The sequence below is a fragment of the Pristiophorus japonicus genome, chromosome 2 (genome assembly GCF_044704955.1).
Source record: "Pristiophorus japonicus isolate sPriJap1 chromosome 2, sPriJap1.hap1, whole genome shotgun sequence".
NCBI lineage: Eukaryota > Metazoa > Chordata > Chondrichthyes > Pristiophoridae > Pristiophorus > Pristiophorus japonicus.
In genome coordinates this window covers 92,747,816-92,768,853 of record NC_091978.1, presented here as the reverse complement: position 1 = coordinate 92,768,853, position 21,038 = coordinate 92,747,816, and the positions used below count along the sequence as shown (strand labels likewise).

At 45.6% G+C, this 21,038-nt stretch overlaps 1 protein-coding gene across 1 annotated transcript in view; it reads right to left on the bottom strand.

Moving 5' to 3' along the window:
* spag8 (sperm associated antigen 8) overlaps positions 1–21,038 on the bottom strand; it is a 96,306-nt gene that overhangs the window by 60,534 nt on the left and 14,734 nt on the right. Inside the window, exon 3 of the mRNA XM_070862495.1 lies at positions 10,223–10,268. Within this exon, the coding sequence (XP_070718596.1) occupies positions 10,223–10,268 (46 nt within the window). The remainder of the gene's footprint in view (positions 1–10,222; positions 10,269–21,038) is intronic.

The following is a 21,038-nucleotide window of genomic DNA, read 5'->3' as shown; positions in this document are numbered from 1 at the left end:
AATGATTTAGACGAGGGGATTAAATGTAGTATCTCCAAATTTGCGGATGACACTAAGTTGGGTGGCAGTGTGAGCTGCGAGGAGGATGCTGTGAGGCTGCAGAGCGACTTGGATAGGTTAGGTGAGTGGGCAAATGCATGGCAGATGAAGTATAATGTGGATAAATGTGAGGTTATCCACTTTGGTGGTAAAAACAGAGAGACAGACTATTATCTGAATGGTGACAGATTAGGAAAAGGGGAGGTGCAAAGAGACCTGGGTGTCATGGTACATCAGTCATTGAAGGTTGGCATGCAGGTGCAGCAGGCGGTTAAGAAAGCAAATGGCATGTTGGCCTTCATAGCAAGGGGATTTGAGTACAGGGGCAGGGAGGTGTTGCTACAGTTGTACAGGGCATTGGTGAGGCCACACCTGGAGTATTGTGTACAGTTTTGGTCTCCTAACCTGAGGAAGGACATTCTTGCTATTGAGGGAGTGCAGCGAAGGTTCACCAGACTGATTCCCGGGATGGCGGGACTGACCTATCAAGAAAGACTGGATCAACTGGGCTTGTATTCACTGGAGTTCAGAAGAATGAGAGGGGACCTCACAGAAACGTTTAAAATTCTGACGGGGTTAGACAGGTTAGATGCAGGAAGAATGTTCCCAATGTTGGGGAAGTCCAGAACCAGAGGTCACAGTCTAAGGATAAGGGGTAAGCCATTTAGGACCGAGATGCGGAGGAACTTCTTCACCCAGAGAGTGGTGAACCTGTGGAATTCTCTACCACAGAAAGTTGTTGAGGCCAATTCACTAAATATATTCAAAAAGGAGTTCGATGAGGTCCTTACTACTAGGGGGATCAAGGGGTATGGCGAGAAAGCAGGAATGGGGTACTGAAGTTGAATGTTCAGCCATGAACTCATTGAATGGCGGTGCAGGCTAGAAGGGCCGAATGGCCTACTCCTGCACCTATTTTCTATGTTTCTATGTTTCTATGTTTCTAACTCGGTTTTAAATTGGCTCCTCCGTATTTTGAGGCTGTGCCCTCTCGTTCTAGTCTACCCTACCAGTGGAAACAACCTCTCTGCCTCTATCTTGTCTATCCCTTTCATGATTTTAAATGTTTCTATAAGATCACCCCTCATCCTTCTGAACTCCAACGAGTAAAGACCCAGTCTACTCAATCTATCATCGTAAGGTAACCCCCTCATTTCTGGAATCAGTCTAGTGAATTGTCTCTGTACCAACATTCCATTTGCCTTCCTGATTACCTGCTGCACCTGCAAACTAACCTTTTGGGATTTCATGCACAAGACCCCCAGGTCCCTCTGCACCACAGCATGTTGTAATTTCTCCCCATTCAAATAATATTCCCTTTTACTGTTTTTTTTTCCCCAAGGTGGATGACCTCACACTTTCCGACATTGTATTCCATCTGCCAAACCTTAGCCCATTCGCTTAACCTATCCAAATCTCTTTGCAGTCTCTCTGAGTCCTCTACACAACCCACTTTCCCACTAATCTTAGTGTCATCTGCAAATTTTGTTACACTACACTCTGTCCCCTCTTCCAGGTCATCTATGTATATTGTAAACAGTTGTGGTCCCAGCACTGATCCCTGTGGCACACCACTAACCACCAATTTCCAACCCGAAAAGGACCCATTTATCCCGACTCTCTGCTTTCTGTTCGCCAGCTAATTCTCTATCCATGCTAATACATTTCCTCCGACGCCGCGTACCTCTATCTTCTGCAGTAACCTTTTGTGTGGCACCTTATCGAATGCCTTTTGGAAATCTAAATACACCACATCCATTGGTATACCTCTATCCACCATGCTCGTTATATCCTCAAAGAATTCCAGTAAATTCGTTGAACATGATTTCCTCTTCATGAATCCATGCTGCGTCTGCTTGATTGCACTATTCCTATCTAGATATCCCGCTATTTCTTCCTTAATGATAGTTTCAAGCATTTTCCCCACTACAGATGTTAAACTAACCGGCCTATAGTTACCTGCCTTTTGCCTGCCCCCTTTTTTAAACAGAGGTGTTACATTAGCTGCTTTCCAATCCGCTGGTACCTCCCCAGAGTCCAGAGAATTTTGGTAGATTATAACAAATGCATCTGCTATAACTTCCGCCATCTCTTTTAATACCCTAGGATGCATTTCATCAGGACCAGGGGACTTGTCTACCTTGAGTCTCATTAGCCTGTCCAGCACTACCTCCCTAGTGATAGTGATTGTCTCAGGGTCCTCCCTTTCCACATTCCTGTGACCTGCAAATTTTGGCATGGTTTTTGTGTCTTCCACTGTGAAGACCGAAGCAAAATAATTGTTTAAGGTCTCAGCCATTTCCACATTTCCCATTATTAAATCCCCCTTCTCATCTTCTAAGGGACCAACATTTACTTTAGTCACTCTTTTCCGTTTTATATATCTGTAAAAGCTTTTACTATCTGTTTTTATGTTTTTCGCAAGTTTACCTTCGTAATCTATCTTCCCTTTCTTTATTGCTTTTTTAGTCATTCTTTGCTGTTGCTTAAAATTTTCCTCATCCTCTAGTTTCCCACGAACCTTGGCCACCTTATACGCATTGGTCTTTGATTTGATACTTTCCTTTATTTCCTTGGTTATCCACGGCCGGTTATCCCTTCTCTTGCCGCCCTTCTTTTTCACTGGAATATATTTTTGTTGCGCACTATGAAAGAGCTCCTTAAAAGTCCTCCACTGTTCCTCAATTGTGCCACATGGTATTGGTGAGGCCACACTGTGATATTGCGTGCACTAGGTCCAAGCAGCAGAGCTGGTATCCAGTCGTCTTGGTTAATCCTTGCCACTGGATCAAGACCTAGCTCTGTCAAGCCCGTGTGGTGGCTGGTGTGCAACGCCCACCACACATTAAAAAAATCCACACACAGGCATCTTCCACCCTCTAGGATGTAGTTCAGGACCTGGAATATTAGGTCCTTCATTGAAACACCTGTGAACTCATATCTTTTTGGCATGGAAGCAAGTCATTCTCGATACGAGGGACCGCCTAAGAAGAAGAGTGTAAAGTTTTGGTCTCCGTATTTAAGGAAGGATGTACTTCTGTTGGAGGTTGTTCAGAGAAGGTTCACTAGGTTGATTCTGGAGATGAGGTGGTTGACTTATGAAGATAGGTTGAGTAGATTGGGCCTATACTCATTGGAGTTCAGAAGAATGAGAGGTGATCTTATCGAAACATATAAGATAATGAGGGCGCGCGACAAGGTGGATGCAGAGAGGATATTTCCACTTGTAGGGGAAACTAAAACTAGGGACATAGTCTCAGAATAAGGGGCCACCCATTTAAAACTGAGATGAGGAGGAATTTCTTCTCTCAGAGGGTTGTAAATCTGGAATTCTCTGTCCCAGAGAGCTGTGGAGGCTGGGTCATTGAATATATTTAAGGCGGAGATGAACAGATTTTTGAGTGATAAGGAAGTAAAGGGTTATGGGGAGCGGGCAGGGAAGTGGAGCTGAGTCCATCAGATCCGCCATGATCTTATTAAATGGCAGAGCAGGCTCGAAGGGCCAAATAGCCTACTCCTGCTCCTATTTCTTATGTTCTTATGAGCCGGGGTTGGTCCCCTGGCTTGATGGTAATGGGAGAGTGAGGGATATGCTGGGCCATCAGATTACAGATTGTGGTGGAATACAATTCTGAATCTATGCCATTTAGCACGGTGGTAGTGCCATACAACACAATGGATGATGTCCTCAGTGTGAAGACGGAACTTCGTCTCCACAATGACTGTGCGGTGGTCCCTGCTATCAATGCTGTCATGGACAGATGCATCTGCGACAGGTTAATTGGTAAGGTTGAGGTCAAGTAGGTTCTTCCCTCGTATTGGTTCTCTCACCACCTGTCGCAGGTCCTGTCTGGCATCTATGTGCTTCAGGGCTCGGTCAGTAGTGATGCTATCGAGCCAGTCTTGCGAATGGACTGGCTCAGTACTGAAGTCCCCCATCCAAAGTACATTCTGTGCCCTTGCTACCCTCAGTGCTACATTAATCAATATAAATAACACAGGAAAGCAGGAATAAGAGTAGCCTGTATACATCCAGCAATGAACACCCTTTTGTGTTTCAACTGGAATATACCTCTAGTTGTTAGTTGCTTTAAAGTGCTGAGCTGACTGCACAAGTTTAAAGCAAAGGCAATGTATGACCATGCTATACACTTGAAAAAAGAAACAGTTCTATCTGAATGCAGGGCTTTTGAGTGAATTGGAATTTTCTCAATTTCCATTCTCTATAGCTCAATTACCAAAATTCTTCACTACTTACACCAGGTTAAAAAAAAATCTGGAAATAAAAAAAAACAGTAAAGGTGGCCATGAAGCTGTTGGATTCTCGTAATAACCCAACAGGTTTACTAAACTTCTTTATGGAAGGAAACCTACTGGCCCAGAATTTGCGATCAGTGACGAAGCAAAGGCGTTCGCCACTGGCCCCGAAGAAAGCTGCCCACAGAGATCTCGCAATCTCTGTGGCGAGAAGTTTGACTTTTGCGACACTCAAGTGATTTCAGTGTTCTGTAGTGGAAATTCCCTCGTGCGATGCTGCTGTGATGTTAACAAGCTGTCTAAGCAGCCAATCACATTGCAGATTTTGCATAGACCGGGAACCAGGAAGTGAAGAAGCTGCTTTTATTATAATTTTAAAACGTTAGAGAGCAAAACAAAGATTGCACTCGCACATGGGGATAAGGTAGAACCTGAAATATCATGAACAAACTTTTAAAAAAGTGTTATTTTTTTTTAATTTCTTCAATTTAAATTTTTATCATAATTGAGAAATTTGGCACTCCACAAAATTAAATTATTTTTTCAGGGCCATAACTTTAGTTTCACAGTGAATACGCTGTTAAAACTGCAGTTATACCAGTCGCAACAAGGCTTAATATTTAATGGGGTATTTAACAGGGATATTATGAGGAAAAGCAAGTTTTCTTTATTGTCACTGATTACACTGATTGTTGGCAATGGGAGGGGGTGAGGCAGTGAATGGCTGACCACAACTTCAGGATTTCTTCGTTTGGATGCGCCGATGTGCTTCTTTCTGAAGTTGCGGTCAGTTTCAAAGGGGTAATAATGGCGAACGCTGTTAATTGGCCGTTATTACCCACCGCAAATTCCAGTCCATTGTCTGTACCCATACTGGCCGATATGTGACCCCAGTCCCAGGCCAACGTGGTTGATTTTAACTGCCCTCTGAAGTGGCCTAGCAAGCCACTCAGCTGCATCAAACTGCTACAAAGAATACCACATGGATTGCAGTGTTAAAGAAGATGACCACTGTTGTGTTCCTAACACAGATGAGACTGCACACAGGGAAGTTAAAGTAAAAGTGACCTCAGTCTTTAGTAAGACACTCCAGAGTGAGGAACAGGCCTTAGGGGCCGGCTTATATACAGTGCTCACAAGGGATGCTGGGATCCCTTGAGACTTCAGGGGGTGCACTCCCTGGTGGCAGAACATGGGAGTGCATGCTTTACAGATACACAGCATCACTCCCCCGCAAAGTCAAACTGAAAACTATTTACAAGGTGAGGCGGTCGGGAGTCTTTTTTTCCCTGGTGGACCGCCTCGTACAAATGTCTGTTCTGGTGTGTTGGCTGTGCCCTTGCTGGGCTAGCGTGTTGTTGGCCCTGCAGGGCTGCTGGGTGAGCCTGGCCTTGCTGGGCTGTTGGGCGTGATGGGTTCGATTTCCTGATCCGGGGTGGTGTTGTTGATCCTTTGGGTGTGCGTTGTGGGCTCGAAAAAGATGGTGTCTGCTGTGGGTTGTTCAGGGCAGTCTGTGAACCGCAGCCACGTTTGGTCCAGGTGCTTTCTGAAAATTTGCCATTGTCTACTTTGACTACAAACACCCTACTCCCTTCTTTGGCTATCACCGTGCCCGCGATCCACTTGGGACCTTGTCCATAGTTTAGCATATACACAGGGTCATTCCGATCAATTTCCCGTGACACAGTGGCGCGACCATTGTTTACATTTTGTTGCTGCCGCCTGCTCTCTACCTGATCATGCAGGTTGGGGTGAGTCTGGTTTTAAGTGTACTTTTCATGAGTAGCTCAGCCGGGGGCACCCGTGAGCGAGTGGGATCTCGTGCGGTAGCTGAGCCGTACTCAGGACAAACTGGTTTGGAGTGAGCCTTCTGTGACTCGTTTAAGGCTCGGTTTGAGTGTTGGTACTGCCCGCTCTGCCTGCCCATTGGAGGCTGGTTTAAACGGGGTCGAGGTGACATGTTTGATTCCATTGCAGGTCATGAATTCTTAAAATTCGGCACTGGTGAAACATGGTCCGTTGTCACTGACAAGTATGTCAGGCAGGCCGTGGGTGGCAAACAGGGCCCTCAGGCTTTCAATGGTGGCGGTGGCGGTACTTACCGACATTATTTCACATGCAATTCATTTTGAAAAAGCATCCACCACCACCAGGAACATTTTACCGAGAAACGGGCCCGCATAATCGACATGGATCCTTGATCATGGTCTGGAGGGCCAGGACCACAAACTTAGTGGTGCCTCTCTGGGCGCGTTGCTCAACTGAGCACACACGCTGCATTGCCGTACACAGGACTCTAAGTCAGAGTCGATACCGGCCCACCACACGTGTGATCTGGCTATCGCTTTCATCATTACTATACCCGGGTGTGTACTGTGGAGATCCGAGATAAATGTCTCCCTGCCCTTTTTGGGTAGCACTACGCGGTTACCCCACAACAGGTAGTCTGCCTGAATGGACAGCTCGTCCTTTCACCGCTGGAAAGGGGATGCTGGCCCTGCTCCCATGCAGTACACAATTTTTTTTCGAGGGACAGCAGACGATCTTGGCTGGTCCAAGTCCTAACCTGGCGGGCTGTGACAGGTGATTTATCATTTTCAAACGCTTCCATGACCATCAACAAGTCTGCGGGATGCGCCACCATTAAGTTTGCAGGCTGCGCCATTTCCACCCCCGTGGTGGGCAATGGTAGCCGACTGAGAACATCCGCACAGTTTTCGGTGCCTGGCCTGTGGCGGATCGTATAGTTATACGCTGATAGCGCGAGTGCCCACCTTTGTATGCGGGCTGAGGCATTAGTATTTATCCCCTTGTTTGCAGCGAATAGGGATATGAGGGGCTTGTGATCGGTTTCCAGCTCAAATTTGAGGACAAACAGGCACTGATGCAGTTTCTTTACCCCGAACACACACGCTAATGCTTCTTTCTCAATCATGCTTTAGGCCCTCTCGGCCTTAGACAAGCTCCTGGAGGCATAGGCGACAGATTGCAACTTCCCCGCAACGTTAAGCTTGTTGTAATACACACCCGACTCCATACGACGACGCATCACATGCTAGCACAAGTCTTTTACACGGGTTAAACAAAACAAGCAGCTTGTTGGAGCATAAAATGTTTCTGGCTTTCTCAAAAGCAATTACTTGGATTTTTTTCCCCCATACCCAGTTCTCACCTTTACGCAATAACACATGTAGGGGCGCTAAGAGGGTGCTTAACCCCGTTAGGAAATTACCAAAATAGTTGGAGTCCCAGGAACGACTGCAGCTCCGTGACGTTCTGTGGACTGGGCGCGTTCCCGATAGCCTTTGTCTTGGTGTCTGTGGGCCGAATGCTGTCCGCCGCGATCTTTCTCCCCAAAAACTCAACTTCTGTTGCCATGAAGACGCATTTCAACCTCATCAGCCGCAGCCCTACGCGATCCAGTTGCTGGAGGACCTCCTCCAGGTTTTATAGGTGCTCGACCCGTGACCAATATGTCATCCTGAAAAACCACCGTGCGTGGAGCGACTTGAATAGGCTCTCCATGTTTCTCTGGAAGATCGCCGTAGCCGACCGAATTCCAAACGGGCATCTGTTGTAGATGAACAGTCCCTTGTGCGTGTTGATGCAGATGAGGCCCTTTGAAAACTCCTCCAGCTCCTGTGTCATGTAGGCCAAAGTTCGAGCTTGGTGAACGTCTTGCCTCCTGCCAGCGTCGCAAATCTGCCTTAGATACTGGGTATTGGTCCTGTAGCGAGAAACGATTAATAGTTACTTTATAGTCGCTGCAAATCCTGACCGTGCCATCACTTTTGAGTACTGGAATAATCGGGCTGGCCCACTCGCTGAACTCCACTGGGGAGATGTTGCCCTCGCGTTGCAGCCTGTCCAGCTTGATTTCCACTCTCTCCCTCATCATATGAGGTACCGCTTGTGCCATGTGGTGAATGGGTCGTGCCTCTGGGACCAAGTGGATCTGCACCTTTGCCCCGGAAAAGTTTCCAATGATTGGCCCCAAAAGGGAAGGAAATTTGTTAAGAACCTGGATACATGAGGCCTCATCGACATGTGATAGCACTCGGATGTCATCCCAGTTCCAACGGATTTTGTCCAGCCAGCTCCTTCCAAGCAGTGTGGGGCCATCGCCCGGGACAATCCAGAGTGGCAGTTCGTGCATCGTGCCTTCGTAGGTGACCTTGACCATGGCGCTGCCCAGGACAGTGATAAGCTCTTTGGTGTACGTTCACAGTTTCGTGTGGATGGGGCTCAGGGCTGGTCTCAGTGCCTTGTTGCACCACAGTCTCTCAAACATCTTTTTACTCATGATGGATTAACTAGGGCGAGTGTTCAGTTCCATGGCTACAGGTAAGCCATTTAATTTTACATTTAGCATTATAGGTGGACATTTCGTCGAAAATGTGTGCACCCTGTGTACTTCAGCATCTGCCTCCTCTCTCTGAGGCTCGAAATTGCTTTGATCCACCATGGACCGATCTTCCTCTGCCACGTGGTGGTTAGCAGGTTTTGCAGGGCTTGCAGCTTGTCTGCAAGCTCGTTGGAGGTGCCCCATTGTTCCACAGCTCTTGCATTCATCCTTTGTTGCGGACTCAGTCATCTGGGTCACCTGAGGCCTACTGGCAGTTGCAGTCTTGTGGTTTCTGCCCTGTACATTTCAGCTCGCAAACATAGTTCCAATTAATTTATGAACATTGCTAGCACTTGTGTGCTGAAAGATTTGTTTGGTGTTATCACTGGTGGACATAAACGCCTGCGCTATCGCAATGGCCTTACTGAGGGTCGGTGTCTCTACAGTCAAAAGTTTTCGTCGGATGGTCTCGTGGCCAATGCCCAGTCCAAAAAAGGCTGAGTATTTGCTCCAGGTAGTCATCAAACCCACATTGTCCTGCAAGTCGCCTTAGCTCAGCGACATAGCTCGCACTTCCTGACCTTCAGATCGCTGGCACGTGTAGAACCGATAGCTCGCCATCAGCACGCTCTCCCTCGGGTTAAGATGCTCCCGAACCAGTGTACACAGCTCCTCATACGACTTATTTGTGAGTTTCACCGGAGCCAGAAGATTCTTCACGAGGCTGTAGGTCGGTGCCCCACAGACAGTGAGGAGGACCGCTCTCCTTTTTGCAGCGCTTCCTTCTCCGTCCAGCTCGTTGGCTACAAAGTACTGGTCTAGCCGTTCGACATAGGCTTCCCAGTCCTCAGCCGCCGAGAATGTCTCCAGGATGCCCACAATTTGCTGCATCTTTGCGTTGGATTCGTATACTCGTCGCCAGTTGTTGTGTTCCTAACACAGATGAGACTGTACACAGGGAGGTTAAAGTAACAGTGACCTCAGTCTTTAATAAGACACTCCAGAACAGGCCTTAGCGGCCAGCTTTTGTACAGTGCTGGGATCCCTTGGGACTTCAGGGGATGCACTTCCTGGTGGCGGAACATGAGAGTGCATGCTTTACAGATAAACAACCACCATCACCTTCTCATCATAACTAACGATGGACAATAAATGCTGGCTTTGCCAGGAACACTTACGTTCCGAGAATGAATGAAGAAAATGTTAAGTGTCTCAAAATTACTAATATTTATTGATTAACCTTTTTTGTAATTAGCACAATCAGAATTGCAAAGAGTAAAACTGAGCATTTAAAAGGCAAGTAGACCTGTAATTTTGTTAGCATGTAAAAAGAAATGATGAAGAGAGTTATTAAGCTTTTTTTGCACAAAGAGTGAAATGAAGCCCCTCTGAAGACAAGCTTATATCAGGTCAAAATATTGGCAATTTAGGACTGAATAATCAAAGTGAATTTTGACCAAATTGAGAATTAGAAAGAGCTATTTTTATTCAGCATTCGAAACAAAATAGATTTTAAAATATCAGATTAATAAATTTCTTCCCTCCCACCACCCCGCACCAACCCCTGCCCCATGTAATTACCATATTTTGTGATGCAGGTACTTTTCAACAAGTTGCATCTTTATTCCTGTACAAAAAACAAAAGGCGATTACACGTCTAGCACAACCATATATATTTGCCAAGTTAATTTTAGCACAATTTATACAGGATATATATATCTATGTATTATAGAATCTAATTTATTGTTTAAGAATATCAAAGAGACAAAATTGATCCAGGCAAATTATTCACTGTCGTCAAGAGTTCAAATACAAGGACCAAAAAGCATGAAAGTTAAAAATAATGAAGTCTGGAGTAAGAAAGGAAGTTAGTTGAAACTTAAAACTTTTGGAATAAGTTAGCAGGGGTGGTCAGTAAAAATGGGTTCAAGAGGCAATTAGATTTGCTTCTAGAGACAACTGTGAAGAATATGATAAGAAGGTACAAAGAAACATAGAAAATAGGTGCGGCCCTTCGAGCCTGCACCACCATTCAATATGATCATGGCTGATCGTGTAACTTCAGTACTCCATTCCCGCTTTCTCTCCATACCCCTTGATCCCCCTAATAGTAAGGGCCACATCTAACTCCCTTTTGAATATATCTAACGAACTGGCCTCAACAACTTTGTGTCATAGAGAATTCCATAGGTTCACAATTCTGAGTGAATAAGTTTCTCATCTCGGTCCTAAATGGCTTACCCCTTATCCTTAGACTGTGACCCCTGGTTCTGGACTTCCCCAATATCGGGAACATTCTTCCTGCATCTAACCTGTCCAATCGCATTAGAATTTTATGTTTCTATGAGATCCCCTCTCATTCATCTAAATTCCAGTGAATATAAACCTAGTCGATCCACTCTTTCTTCATATGTCAGTCCTGCCATCCCGGGAATCAGTCTGGTGAACCTTCGCTGCACTCCCTCAATAGCAAAAATGTCCTGCCTCAGATTAGGACACCAAAACTGTGCACAATATTCAAGGTGTGGCCTCACCAAGGCCCTGAAAACTGCAGCAAGACCTCCCTGCTCTATACTCAAATCCTCTCGCTATGTAGGCCAACATGCCATTTGCCTTCTTCACCGCCTGCTGTACCTACATGCCAACTTTCAATGACAGATGTGCCATGACACCCAGGTCTTGTTGCACCTCCCCTTTTGCTAATCTGTCACCATTCAGATAATATTCTGCCTTCCTGTTTTTGCCATCAAAGTGGATAACCTCACATTTATCTACATTATACTGCATCTGCCATGCATTTGTCCATTCACCTAACCTGTCCAAGTCACCCTGTAGCCTCTTAGCATCCTCCTCACAGCTCACACTGCCACCCAGATTAGTGTCATCTGCAAACTTGGAGATATTACATTCAATTCCTTCGTCTAAATCATTAATGCATATTGTAAATTGCTGGGGTCCCAGCACTGAACCTTGCGGTACCCCACTAGTCACTGCCTGCCATTCTGAAAAGGACCCGTTTATTCATACTCTTTGCTTCCTGTCTGCCAAGCAGTTCTCTATCCATGTCAATACATTACCCCCAATACCATGTGCTTTAATTTAGCACACTAAGCTCTTGTGTGGGACCTTGTCAAAAGCCTGTTGAAAGTCCAAATACACCACATCCACTGGTTCTCCCTTGTCCCCTGTACTAGTTACATCCTCAATAAATTCTAGATTTGTCAAGCATGATTTCCCTTTCATAAATCCATGCTGACTTGGACCGATCCTGTCACTGCTTTCCAAATGTGCTGCTATTACATCTTTAATAATTGATTCCAACATTTTCCCCACTACTGAGAGTCAGAACTATGTAAAAGGAATAGGTCTGTTAGGCTTAATGGTCTTTTCCTATCCCTTAAATTCTTGGGGCAGAAATTCCGGCCTGCCGGATCCGTATTGAGTGCGTATGGACCCAGGAATGCATCGCAAAAGCCGGTTTTCAGCGCACAATGCGCGTGCTCTGAAAACCAGCTTTTCCGATCTGTCAAACTGGAGCTTGACAGATCTCCTGTATTTCGGCAGTCAGGACAGTTGCATAGGCAAGATGGCGGTATTTACCCATATCTTGCCCAGCAAATGTCCTGAAAACTCGTGCGCCTGATAAAAGCAGGCGCATTGCCTACTCTTACAGGCGTAAGAATTTCAAAACACACGTAAAACAAAAAAAATTTTAAAAAAAATACATTTTATTTTTAAAAACCTTGCCCACTATGTTAAATTTATTTTCAATCATAATTTTTGAAACTTAAAAAAAAAATCAGGAAGATATATATTTTGAATAATATATAAATAACTTTAATTTAAATTAGTTAAATATGTATTATATTTTTTCTATTTTTTATTAACGTTTGGGGGGGGCTTCTCATTCATAATAATGGGAACTCCGTAAGTCAGTGCAGCCCTGCCAGCAACGGTAAGCAGGAAAACCTGCAATAAAGGCAAATTAAAGTTTTTATTTTTTTATTATTTGCAGCGATTAGTTAGTTAAGGGTCTTGGTAATTGGTACACTCATAACAAAGGATGAAACTGAGTACTGTGTACAATCAGCAAGTGTAACCTTAGCTCCTTTGGTAAGACACAGAGTGCAGGCACCTCGTGGGTGGCCTGCTTATATATCATGCTCCCAAGGGATGCTGGGATCCCTTGGGACTCCAACAGGTGGGCTCTCTGGTGGTCAGGTGTCATACAGGTTACAAGGGGTTAAATACATAACATCACTCCCCCGTGAAGTCAACAGCACACTTATTTACAAGGTGAGACGATCGGAGGCTTTTCGCTCCCTAGTCAATCGTATCGGTACAAATGCGTGTGTGGGTGAGTTTGTCAGTTCTTCACTGGGCTGCTGGGGATGATGAGTTTGGCTTCGTGGTCAACCATGATGTCAGTTGCCACTTGTGTGTGTGTTGGAAGGTCAAAGTTGGTGGTGTCTTCTTCGGGTTGTTCGTAGCTGTTGGTGAACTGCAATTTGATTTGGTCCAAATGTTTTCTGTACGTTTGTCCATTGGCCAATTTGACCTGAAACACCCTACTCCCTTCTTTGGCTGTGACCATGCCAGTGAGCCATTAGCGACCATGTCCATAATTGAGCACAAACACAGGATCATTGATCTCAATATCGCGTGACAAATTTGCGCGATCATGGCACTCACTTTGTTGATGCAGTTTGCCCTCCACATGATCATGGAGATCTGTGTGGACAAGAGAAAGCCTTGTTTTTCGCGCCCTATTCATGAGCAGCTCGGCTGGGGGAACCCCGGTTAGTGAGTGGGGTCTGGTGCGGTAGCTGAGCAGCACTCTGGACAGCCGGGTCTGCAGGGAGCCTGCCGACACTCGTTTCAAGCTTTGCTTGATGGTCTGAACTGCCTGTTCTGAACTGGCCGCTGAATGCGGGCTTGAACGGGGCAGATGTGACGTGTTTGATCCCGTTGCGGGTAATGAATTCCTTGAATTCAGCACTGGTGAAGCACTACCCATTGTCGCTGACTAGGACATCAGGCAAGCCGTGCGTGGCAAACATGGTTCGTAGGCTTTCAATAGTGGCCGTGGATGTGCTTACAGACATTATTGCACATTTAATCTATTTTGAGTAAGTGTCCACGACAACAAAAAACATGTTGCCTAGAAATGGGCCCGCCTAGTCCACGTGGATCCTTGACCACAGTTTGGAGGGTCACGACCACAAACTTAGCGGTGCCTCTCTGGGTGCATTGCTCAGCTGAGAGCAAGTGTTGCACTGGCGAACGCATGACTAAATCTGAGTCGATGCCAGGCCACCACACATGGGATCTGACTATGGCTTACGATGCCTGGGTGGGTGCTGTGCAGTTCACATATGAATGCATCTCTGCCTTTCTTGGGCAAGACCATGCGATTGCCCCACAATAGACAGTCCACTTGCAGGGATAACTCGTCTGTGGAACGCTTAATCGCCTCCTGCATCTCCACGACACCGGACCAGCTCCCATGGAGGACACAGTTTTTTACCAAGGAGAGTAAAGGATCCTGGCTGGTCCAGGTCCTGATCTGGTGGGCCGTAACGGGGCACTTCTCGTTCTCGAATGCCTCCATGGCCATGAGCAAATCCGCTGGCTGTGCCATTTCCACCCCGGTGGTGGGCAATGGCAGCCGAATGAGAGCACCTGCACAGTTCTCTGTGCCCGGTCTGTGGCGGATTACATAGCTGTATGCCGACAGCGTGGGCGCCCATCTTTGGATGCGGGCAGAGGCATTGGTATTAATCCCTTTGCTCTCTGAGAACAATGATAGGAGCAGCTTGTGGTCAGTTTCAAGCTCAAACTTGAGGCCAAATAAGTACTGGTACATTTTTTTCACCCCGTAAACGCAAGCCAGAGCCTCTTTGGCAATCATGCTGTAGGCCCTTTCGGCCTTGGACAAACTCCTGGACGCATAAGCGACTGGTTGCAAAATCCCCGATTCGTTAGCCTGTTATCACATACCCGATGCCGTATAATGACTCATCGCAAGCTAGCATTAATCGTTTTCAAGGGTTATACAGGACATATCTGTATAATCTGTATAATACAACAGATTTCTGGCTTTCTTAAAGACAGCCTATTGTGAATTCCCCCATACCCAGTCGTCTCCCTTGCGCAGTAGCGCATGTAGGGGTTCTAGCAGGGTGCTTAACCCAGGTAAGAATTTACCAAAGTAGTTAAGGAGTCCCAGGAACGACCGCAGCTTCGTCACGTTCTGTGGTCTCAGCGCGTTCTTGATGGCCTCCATCTTGGCATCGGTGGGTCTGATACCGTCTGCTGCGTTTCTTCTTCCCAAGAACTCGACGTCCTGCGCCAGGAAAACACACTTCGAGCGTTTCAACCTGAGCCCACATGATCCAACCAACTAATAACCTCTTCCAGATTCTTCAAGTGCTCCATGGTGTCCTGACCTGTATGTCGTCCTGGAAAACCACGGTGCAAGGAACCGACTTTAGCAGGCTCTCCATGTTCCGCTGGAAGATAGCCGCGGCCGACTGAATCCCGAACGGGCACCGGTTATAGATGAACAAACCTTTGTGCGTGTTGATGTAGGTGAGGCCTTTCGAAGACTCCTCCAGCTCCTGCGTCATTAGGCCGAGGTCAGGTCCACTTGGTGAATGTCTTCCCTCCAGCCAGGTCGCAAATAGGTTGTCTGCCTTGGGTAGCGGGTACTGGTCCTGCAGTGAAAAATGGTTAATCGTTACTTTATAGTCCCCACAAATTCTAACCGTGCCGTCCTCTTTAAGTACCGGTACTTAATCGGACTAACCCAGTCGTTGAATTCCACCGGTGCGATGATACCTTCTCGATGCAGCCTGTCCAGCTCTATTTCCACTTTTTCACGCCTCATGTATGGTACCCCCCGTGCCTTGTGGTAGATTGGTCGCATACCGGGAACCAAATGGATCCGCACTTTCGCCCCCGAGAAGCTTCCAATGCCTGGCTCAAACAACGATGGGAACTTGCTCAGAACCTGGGCACGTGAGAAGTTGTTGACAGACGAAAGCGGCGGATGTCGTCCCAGTTCAAGCAGATTTTTCCCAACCAGCTTCTGCCAAACAACGTGGGGCCATCCCCTGGCACAATCCACAGCGGGGGTTCGTGTACTACTCCGTCATAGGAGACTTTGACTTCTGCACTGCCAATTACAGGGATTAGTTCCTTGGTGTACGTCCTTAGTTTGGTGTGAATGGGGCTGAGCTGTATGCCTTTTTGCCCCACAGCCTGTCGAAGGCCTTTTTACTCATTATGGATGACTGGCACTTGTGTCCAATTCCATAGATTCTGGAATATCATTCAGTTCAACTTTCAACATTATTGGTGGGCATTTCGTAGTGAATGTGTGTACCCCGTACACTTCTACCTCCTCAGTACGAGTCTCCAATTCAGCCTGATCCACAGTGGATCAATCTTTCTCTGCAACGTGGTGGTTTGCAGCTTGCCTGCACATTCGCTGGAGGTGTCCCATTGTTCTGCAACTGTTGCACGCATAGTGCTTGAAGCGGCATTGATGGGGCCGATGATCACCTCCACAACGCCAACAGGGTGTTAACTGCCTTGCATTAACGATTGATGGCGGACTCTGGGTCAATTGAGGTCGGGTAGCAGCAGCCGGCGTGTACTTTCTGCTATGGACATTTCTGCTTGAACCCGACATTACTTTATGCAGAGTACTGGCCGAAACTTCTTGACTCTGCGAAATCTGATTGATGTTGTCACTGGTGGACATAAATGCCTGGGCTATCGTTATGGCTTTACTCAGATTCGGAGTTTCTACAGTCAACAGTTTGCGAAGGATTGTCTCATGTCCGATGCCCAGTACAAAAAAGTCTCTGAGCATTTGTTCTAGGAATCCCTCAAACTCACAATGCCCTACGAGGCGCGTTAGTTCAGCGACATAGCTCGCCACTTCCTGGCCCTCCGATCGTTGACACATATACAACCAATATCTCGCCATCAAAACACTTTCCTTAGGATTTAGGTGCTCCCAGACCAGCGTACACAATTCTTCGTAGGATTTCTCTGTTGGTTTTGCCGGAGCCAGGAGATTCTTCATGAGGCCATAGACAGTGAGGAGGATCGCCCTTCGTTTGGTCGCGTTCTTGTCCCCTTCCAGCTCGTTGGCCAAGAAGTATTGGTCGCGTCTCTCCACGAAGGCCTCCCAATCGTTCCCTTCTGAGAACTTCTCCAGGATACCAACTGTTCTTTGCATTTTCACACAGTTGTTAGTTACCTCGTCGCCAATTGGTACACTCATAATAAAGGATAAAACTGAGTACTGTGAACAATGAGCAAGTGTGACCTTAGCTTCAGAGTGCAGGTACCTTGTGGGTGGCCTGCTTATATACTGTACTCCTAAGGGATGCTGGAATTCCTTGGGACTCCAACAGGTGGGCCCTCTGTGGTCAGGTATCATACAGGTTACAAGGGGTTAAATACATAATGGTAACGTTTTTGGAATTTTTTTTTTCCCCCTCCCAAGGCCTCTCTTGCAGCACTCCCGGCCCCGCACTAAAGTTGCCGAAACTCGCGTTTTTGCCGCGAATGTTTGTGCAACGCCTCCCTTACCCATGCACCCTTGGCGCTGACACCAAGTGCTGAAAATTCTGCCTGAAATCGGTAATTCAGCAAAAACGTTCATTTTCACGTATCGTTAGCATTTTTGCCAAAAAATTCCAAAAAGCGAAAATCCAGCCGATGATGTTTATGGGGATCCCATTTACGTATGGAATCCCTATAAGTATATTAGAAACCCACAAATAAGAATTCACACCAATTAAATAAAAATAAATGTTCCCATGTTCAAAATTAATTAAAAGACCCTTTAATTAAGCATTTAAAATAACATTGTAATTTTTTTGAAATGTAAATTTGAACATTTTAAAACGAGCCAAAATTACTTAAACTAATTTTAAATGTATATGTATGTTTTAATCATTTAAAAAATATTATTTTAACATTTTTTTAACCCTTACGCTGATAAAAGAAGGCCTTAGCCTGCTTTATCAGGCACAAAGGTTTTGTGGGCATTCGCTGGACAGTAGTTGGGAAATAGTCCAACTCTGTGTCGGCGAAAGTGTTTTTGCAATGGATGTAAACGATCTGTCAATGTGAAACTTGACAGATCGCAAGTACCGGGTTTTCATGCATGCGCTGCACATGCGGAAACCCAGAGCTCGCGGGACCTTTCGGACAACGTACGCTGTGAATACACTGTCGAAATCACCGTAATTTCCTGCTACTGGATAGCAACATTAGCAGGTGGTGGCTATAAAAGCTAATTTCACACTTGAGCAAATGGATCTACTCTACATGAAAATATTTTTCCCCATCACACACATCATTGCTTCCTCATTCTATTCATGAACCCACAAATATATACCACCTATACATGTAGTTGCACCCACATAATTGCAATGCACTGCAATATCTCACAACAAATCCTATGCCGTGTCTACTTATTAGATGTAGTGCATTTGGCCACCCAAATACCAGTTTTGCATTGCAAGTTGCAAATGATACAAAAATGCCAGTTTTTAAGCATATTTGAGCATTTTTACAAAATACTCGCCACAATATGTACTTGCTATAGGAATAATATAGAGACATAAAAGGATATCATGGGCGACTTTAATCTACATGTTGATTGGGCTAACCAAACTGGTAGTAATGCGGTGGAGGAGGATTTCCTGGAGTGTATTAGGGATGGTTTTCTAGACCAATATGTCGAGGAACCAACGAGAGGGCTGGCCATCCTAGACTAGTTGATGTGTAATGAGAAGGGACTAATTAGCAATCTTGTTGTGCGAGGCCCCTTGGGGAAGGGTAACCATAATATGGTAAGATTCTTTATTAAGGTGGAGAGTGACACAGTTAATTCGGAAGCTAGGGTCCTGAACTTAAGTAAAGGTAACTTCGATGGTGTGAGGTGTGAATTGGCTAGAATAGACTGGCAAAGGATACTTAAAGGGTTGACAGTGGATAAGCAATAGCAAACATTTAAAGATCACATGGATGAACTTCAGCAATTGTACATCCCTATCTGGAGTAAAAATAAAACGGAGAAGGTGGCTCAACCGTGGCTAACAAGGGAAATTAATGATAGTGTTAAAACCAAGGAAGAGGCATATAAATTGGCTAGAAAAAGTAACAAACCGGAGGGCTGGGAAAAATTTAGAATTCAACAGAGGAGGACTAAGGGTTTAATTAAGAGGGGGAAAATAGAGTATGAGAGAAAGCTTGCAGGGAACATAAAAACTGACTGCAAAAGCTTTTACAGATATGTGAAGAGAAAAAGATTAGTGAAGACAAACGTAGGTCCCTTGCAGTCAGAATCAGGTGAATTTATAATGGGGAACAAAGAAATGGCAGACCAATTGAACAAATACTTTGGTCCGTCTTCACGAAGGAAGACACATATAACCTTCCGGAAATGCTAGGGGACCGAGGGTCTAGTTAGAATGAGGAACTGAAGGAAATCCTTATTAGTCAGGAAATTGTGTTAGGGAAATTAATGGGATTGAAGGCCGATAAATCTCCAGGGCCTGATCGTCTGCATCCCAGCGTAGTCAAGGAAGTGTCCCTAGAAATAGTGGATGCATTGGTGATCATTTTCCAACAGTCTATCGACTCTGGATCAGTTCCTATGGACTGGAGGGTAGCTAATGTAACACCAAGTTTTAAAAAAGGAGGGAGAGAGAAAACGGGGAATTATAGACCGGTTAGCCTGACATCAGTAGTGGGGAAAATGTTGGAATCAATCATTAAGGATGAAACAGCAACGCATTTGAAAAGCAGTGACAGGATCGGTCCAAGTCAGCATGTATTTATGAAAGGGAAATCATGCTTGACGAATCTTCTGGAATTTTTTGAGGATGTAACTTGCAGAGTGGACAAGGGAGAACCAGTGGATGTGGTGTATTTGGACTTTCAAAAGGCTTTTGACAAGGTCCCACACAAGAGATTGGTGTGCAAAGTCAAAGCGCATGGTATTGGAGGTAATGTACTGACGTGAATAGAGAACTGGTTGGCAGACAGGAAGCAGAGAGTCGGGATAAAGGGGTCCTTTTCAGAATAGCAGGCAGTGACTAGTGGAGTGCTGCAGAGCTCAGTGCTGGGACCCCAGCTCTTTACAATATACATTAACGAGTTGGATGATGGAATTGAGTGTAACATCTCCAAGTTTGCAGATGACACTAAACTGGGTGGTGGTGTGAGCTGTGAGGGGGTTGCTAAGAGGCTGTAGGATGACTTGGACAGGTTAGGTGAGTGGGCAAATGCATGGCAGATGCAGTATAATGTGGATAAATGTGAGATTATCCATTTTGGGGGCAAAAACACAAAGGCAGAATATTATCTGAATGGTGGCAGATTAGGAAAAGGGGAGGTGCAACGAGACCTGGGTGTCATGGTTCATCAGTCATTGAAGGTTGACATGCAGGTACAACAGGCAGTGAATAAGGCAAATGGTATGTTGGCCTTCATAGCTAGGCGATTTGAGTATAGGAGCAGGTAGGTCTTACTGCAGTTGTACAGAACCTTAGTGAGGCCTCACCTGGAATATTGTGTGCAGTTTTGGTGTCCTAATCTAAGGAAGGACGTTCTTGCTCTTGAGGGAGTGCAGCGAAGGTTCACCAAACTAATTCCAAGGATGGCTGGACTGTCATATGAGGAGAGACTGAAACAAATGGGCCTTTATTCAGTGGAGTTTAGAAGCATGATAGGGGATCTCATAAAAACGTATAAGATTCTGACGGGACTGGACAGTTAAAGGCGGGAAGAATGTTCCCGATGTTGGGGAAGTCCAGAACCAGGGGACATACTCTAAGGATAAGGGGTAGGCCATTTAGGACTGAGATGAGGAGAAACTTCTTCACTCAGAGAATTGTTAACCTGTGGAATTCCCTGCCACAGAGAGTTGTTGATGCCAGTTCATTGGATATATTCAAAAGGGAGTTAAATATGGCCCTTACGGCTAAGGGGATCAAGGGGTATGGAGAGAAAGTAGGAAAGGGGTAATGAGGGAATGACCAGCCATGATCTTATTGAATGGCGGTGCAGGCTCGAAGGGCCGAATGGCCTACTCCTGCACCTATTTTCTATGATAAACTTTACAAATGCATATTCCTGAGGAGACTCACCTGCACTGCATGCTTGCATTTATATAATTCTAATTCTAATTAATTTAATGGTGTGCATTCATAAAATGTACTCTCTATTGTACACTTCACAAAAGCACATTTAAATCAATTTATTATACATCAATAAGTAAAAAGCTTGCAGCATTCAAAATTATGCTTCTAACTGTGCAGTCAGAATTTTTTTAATTTGTTCTTGGGATGTGGGCGCCACTGGCAAG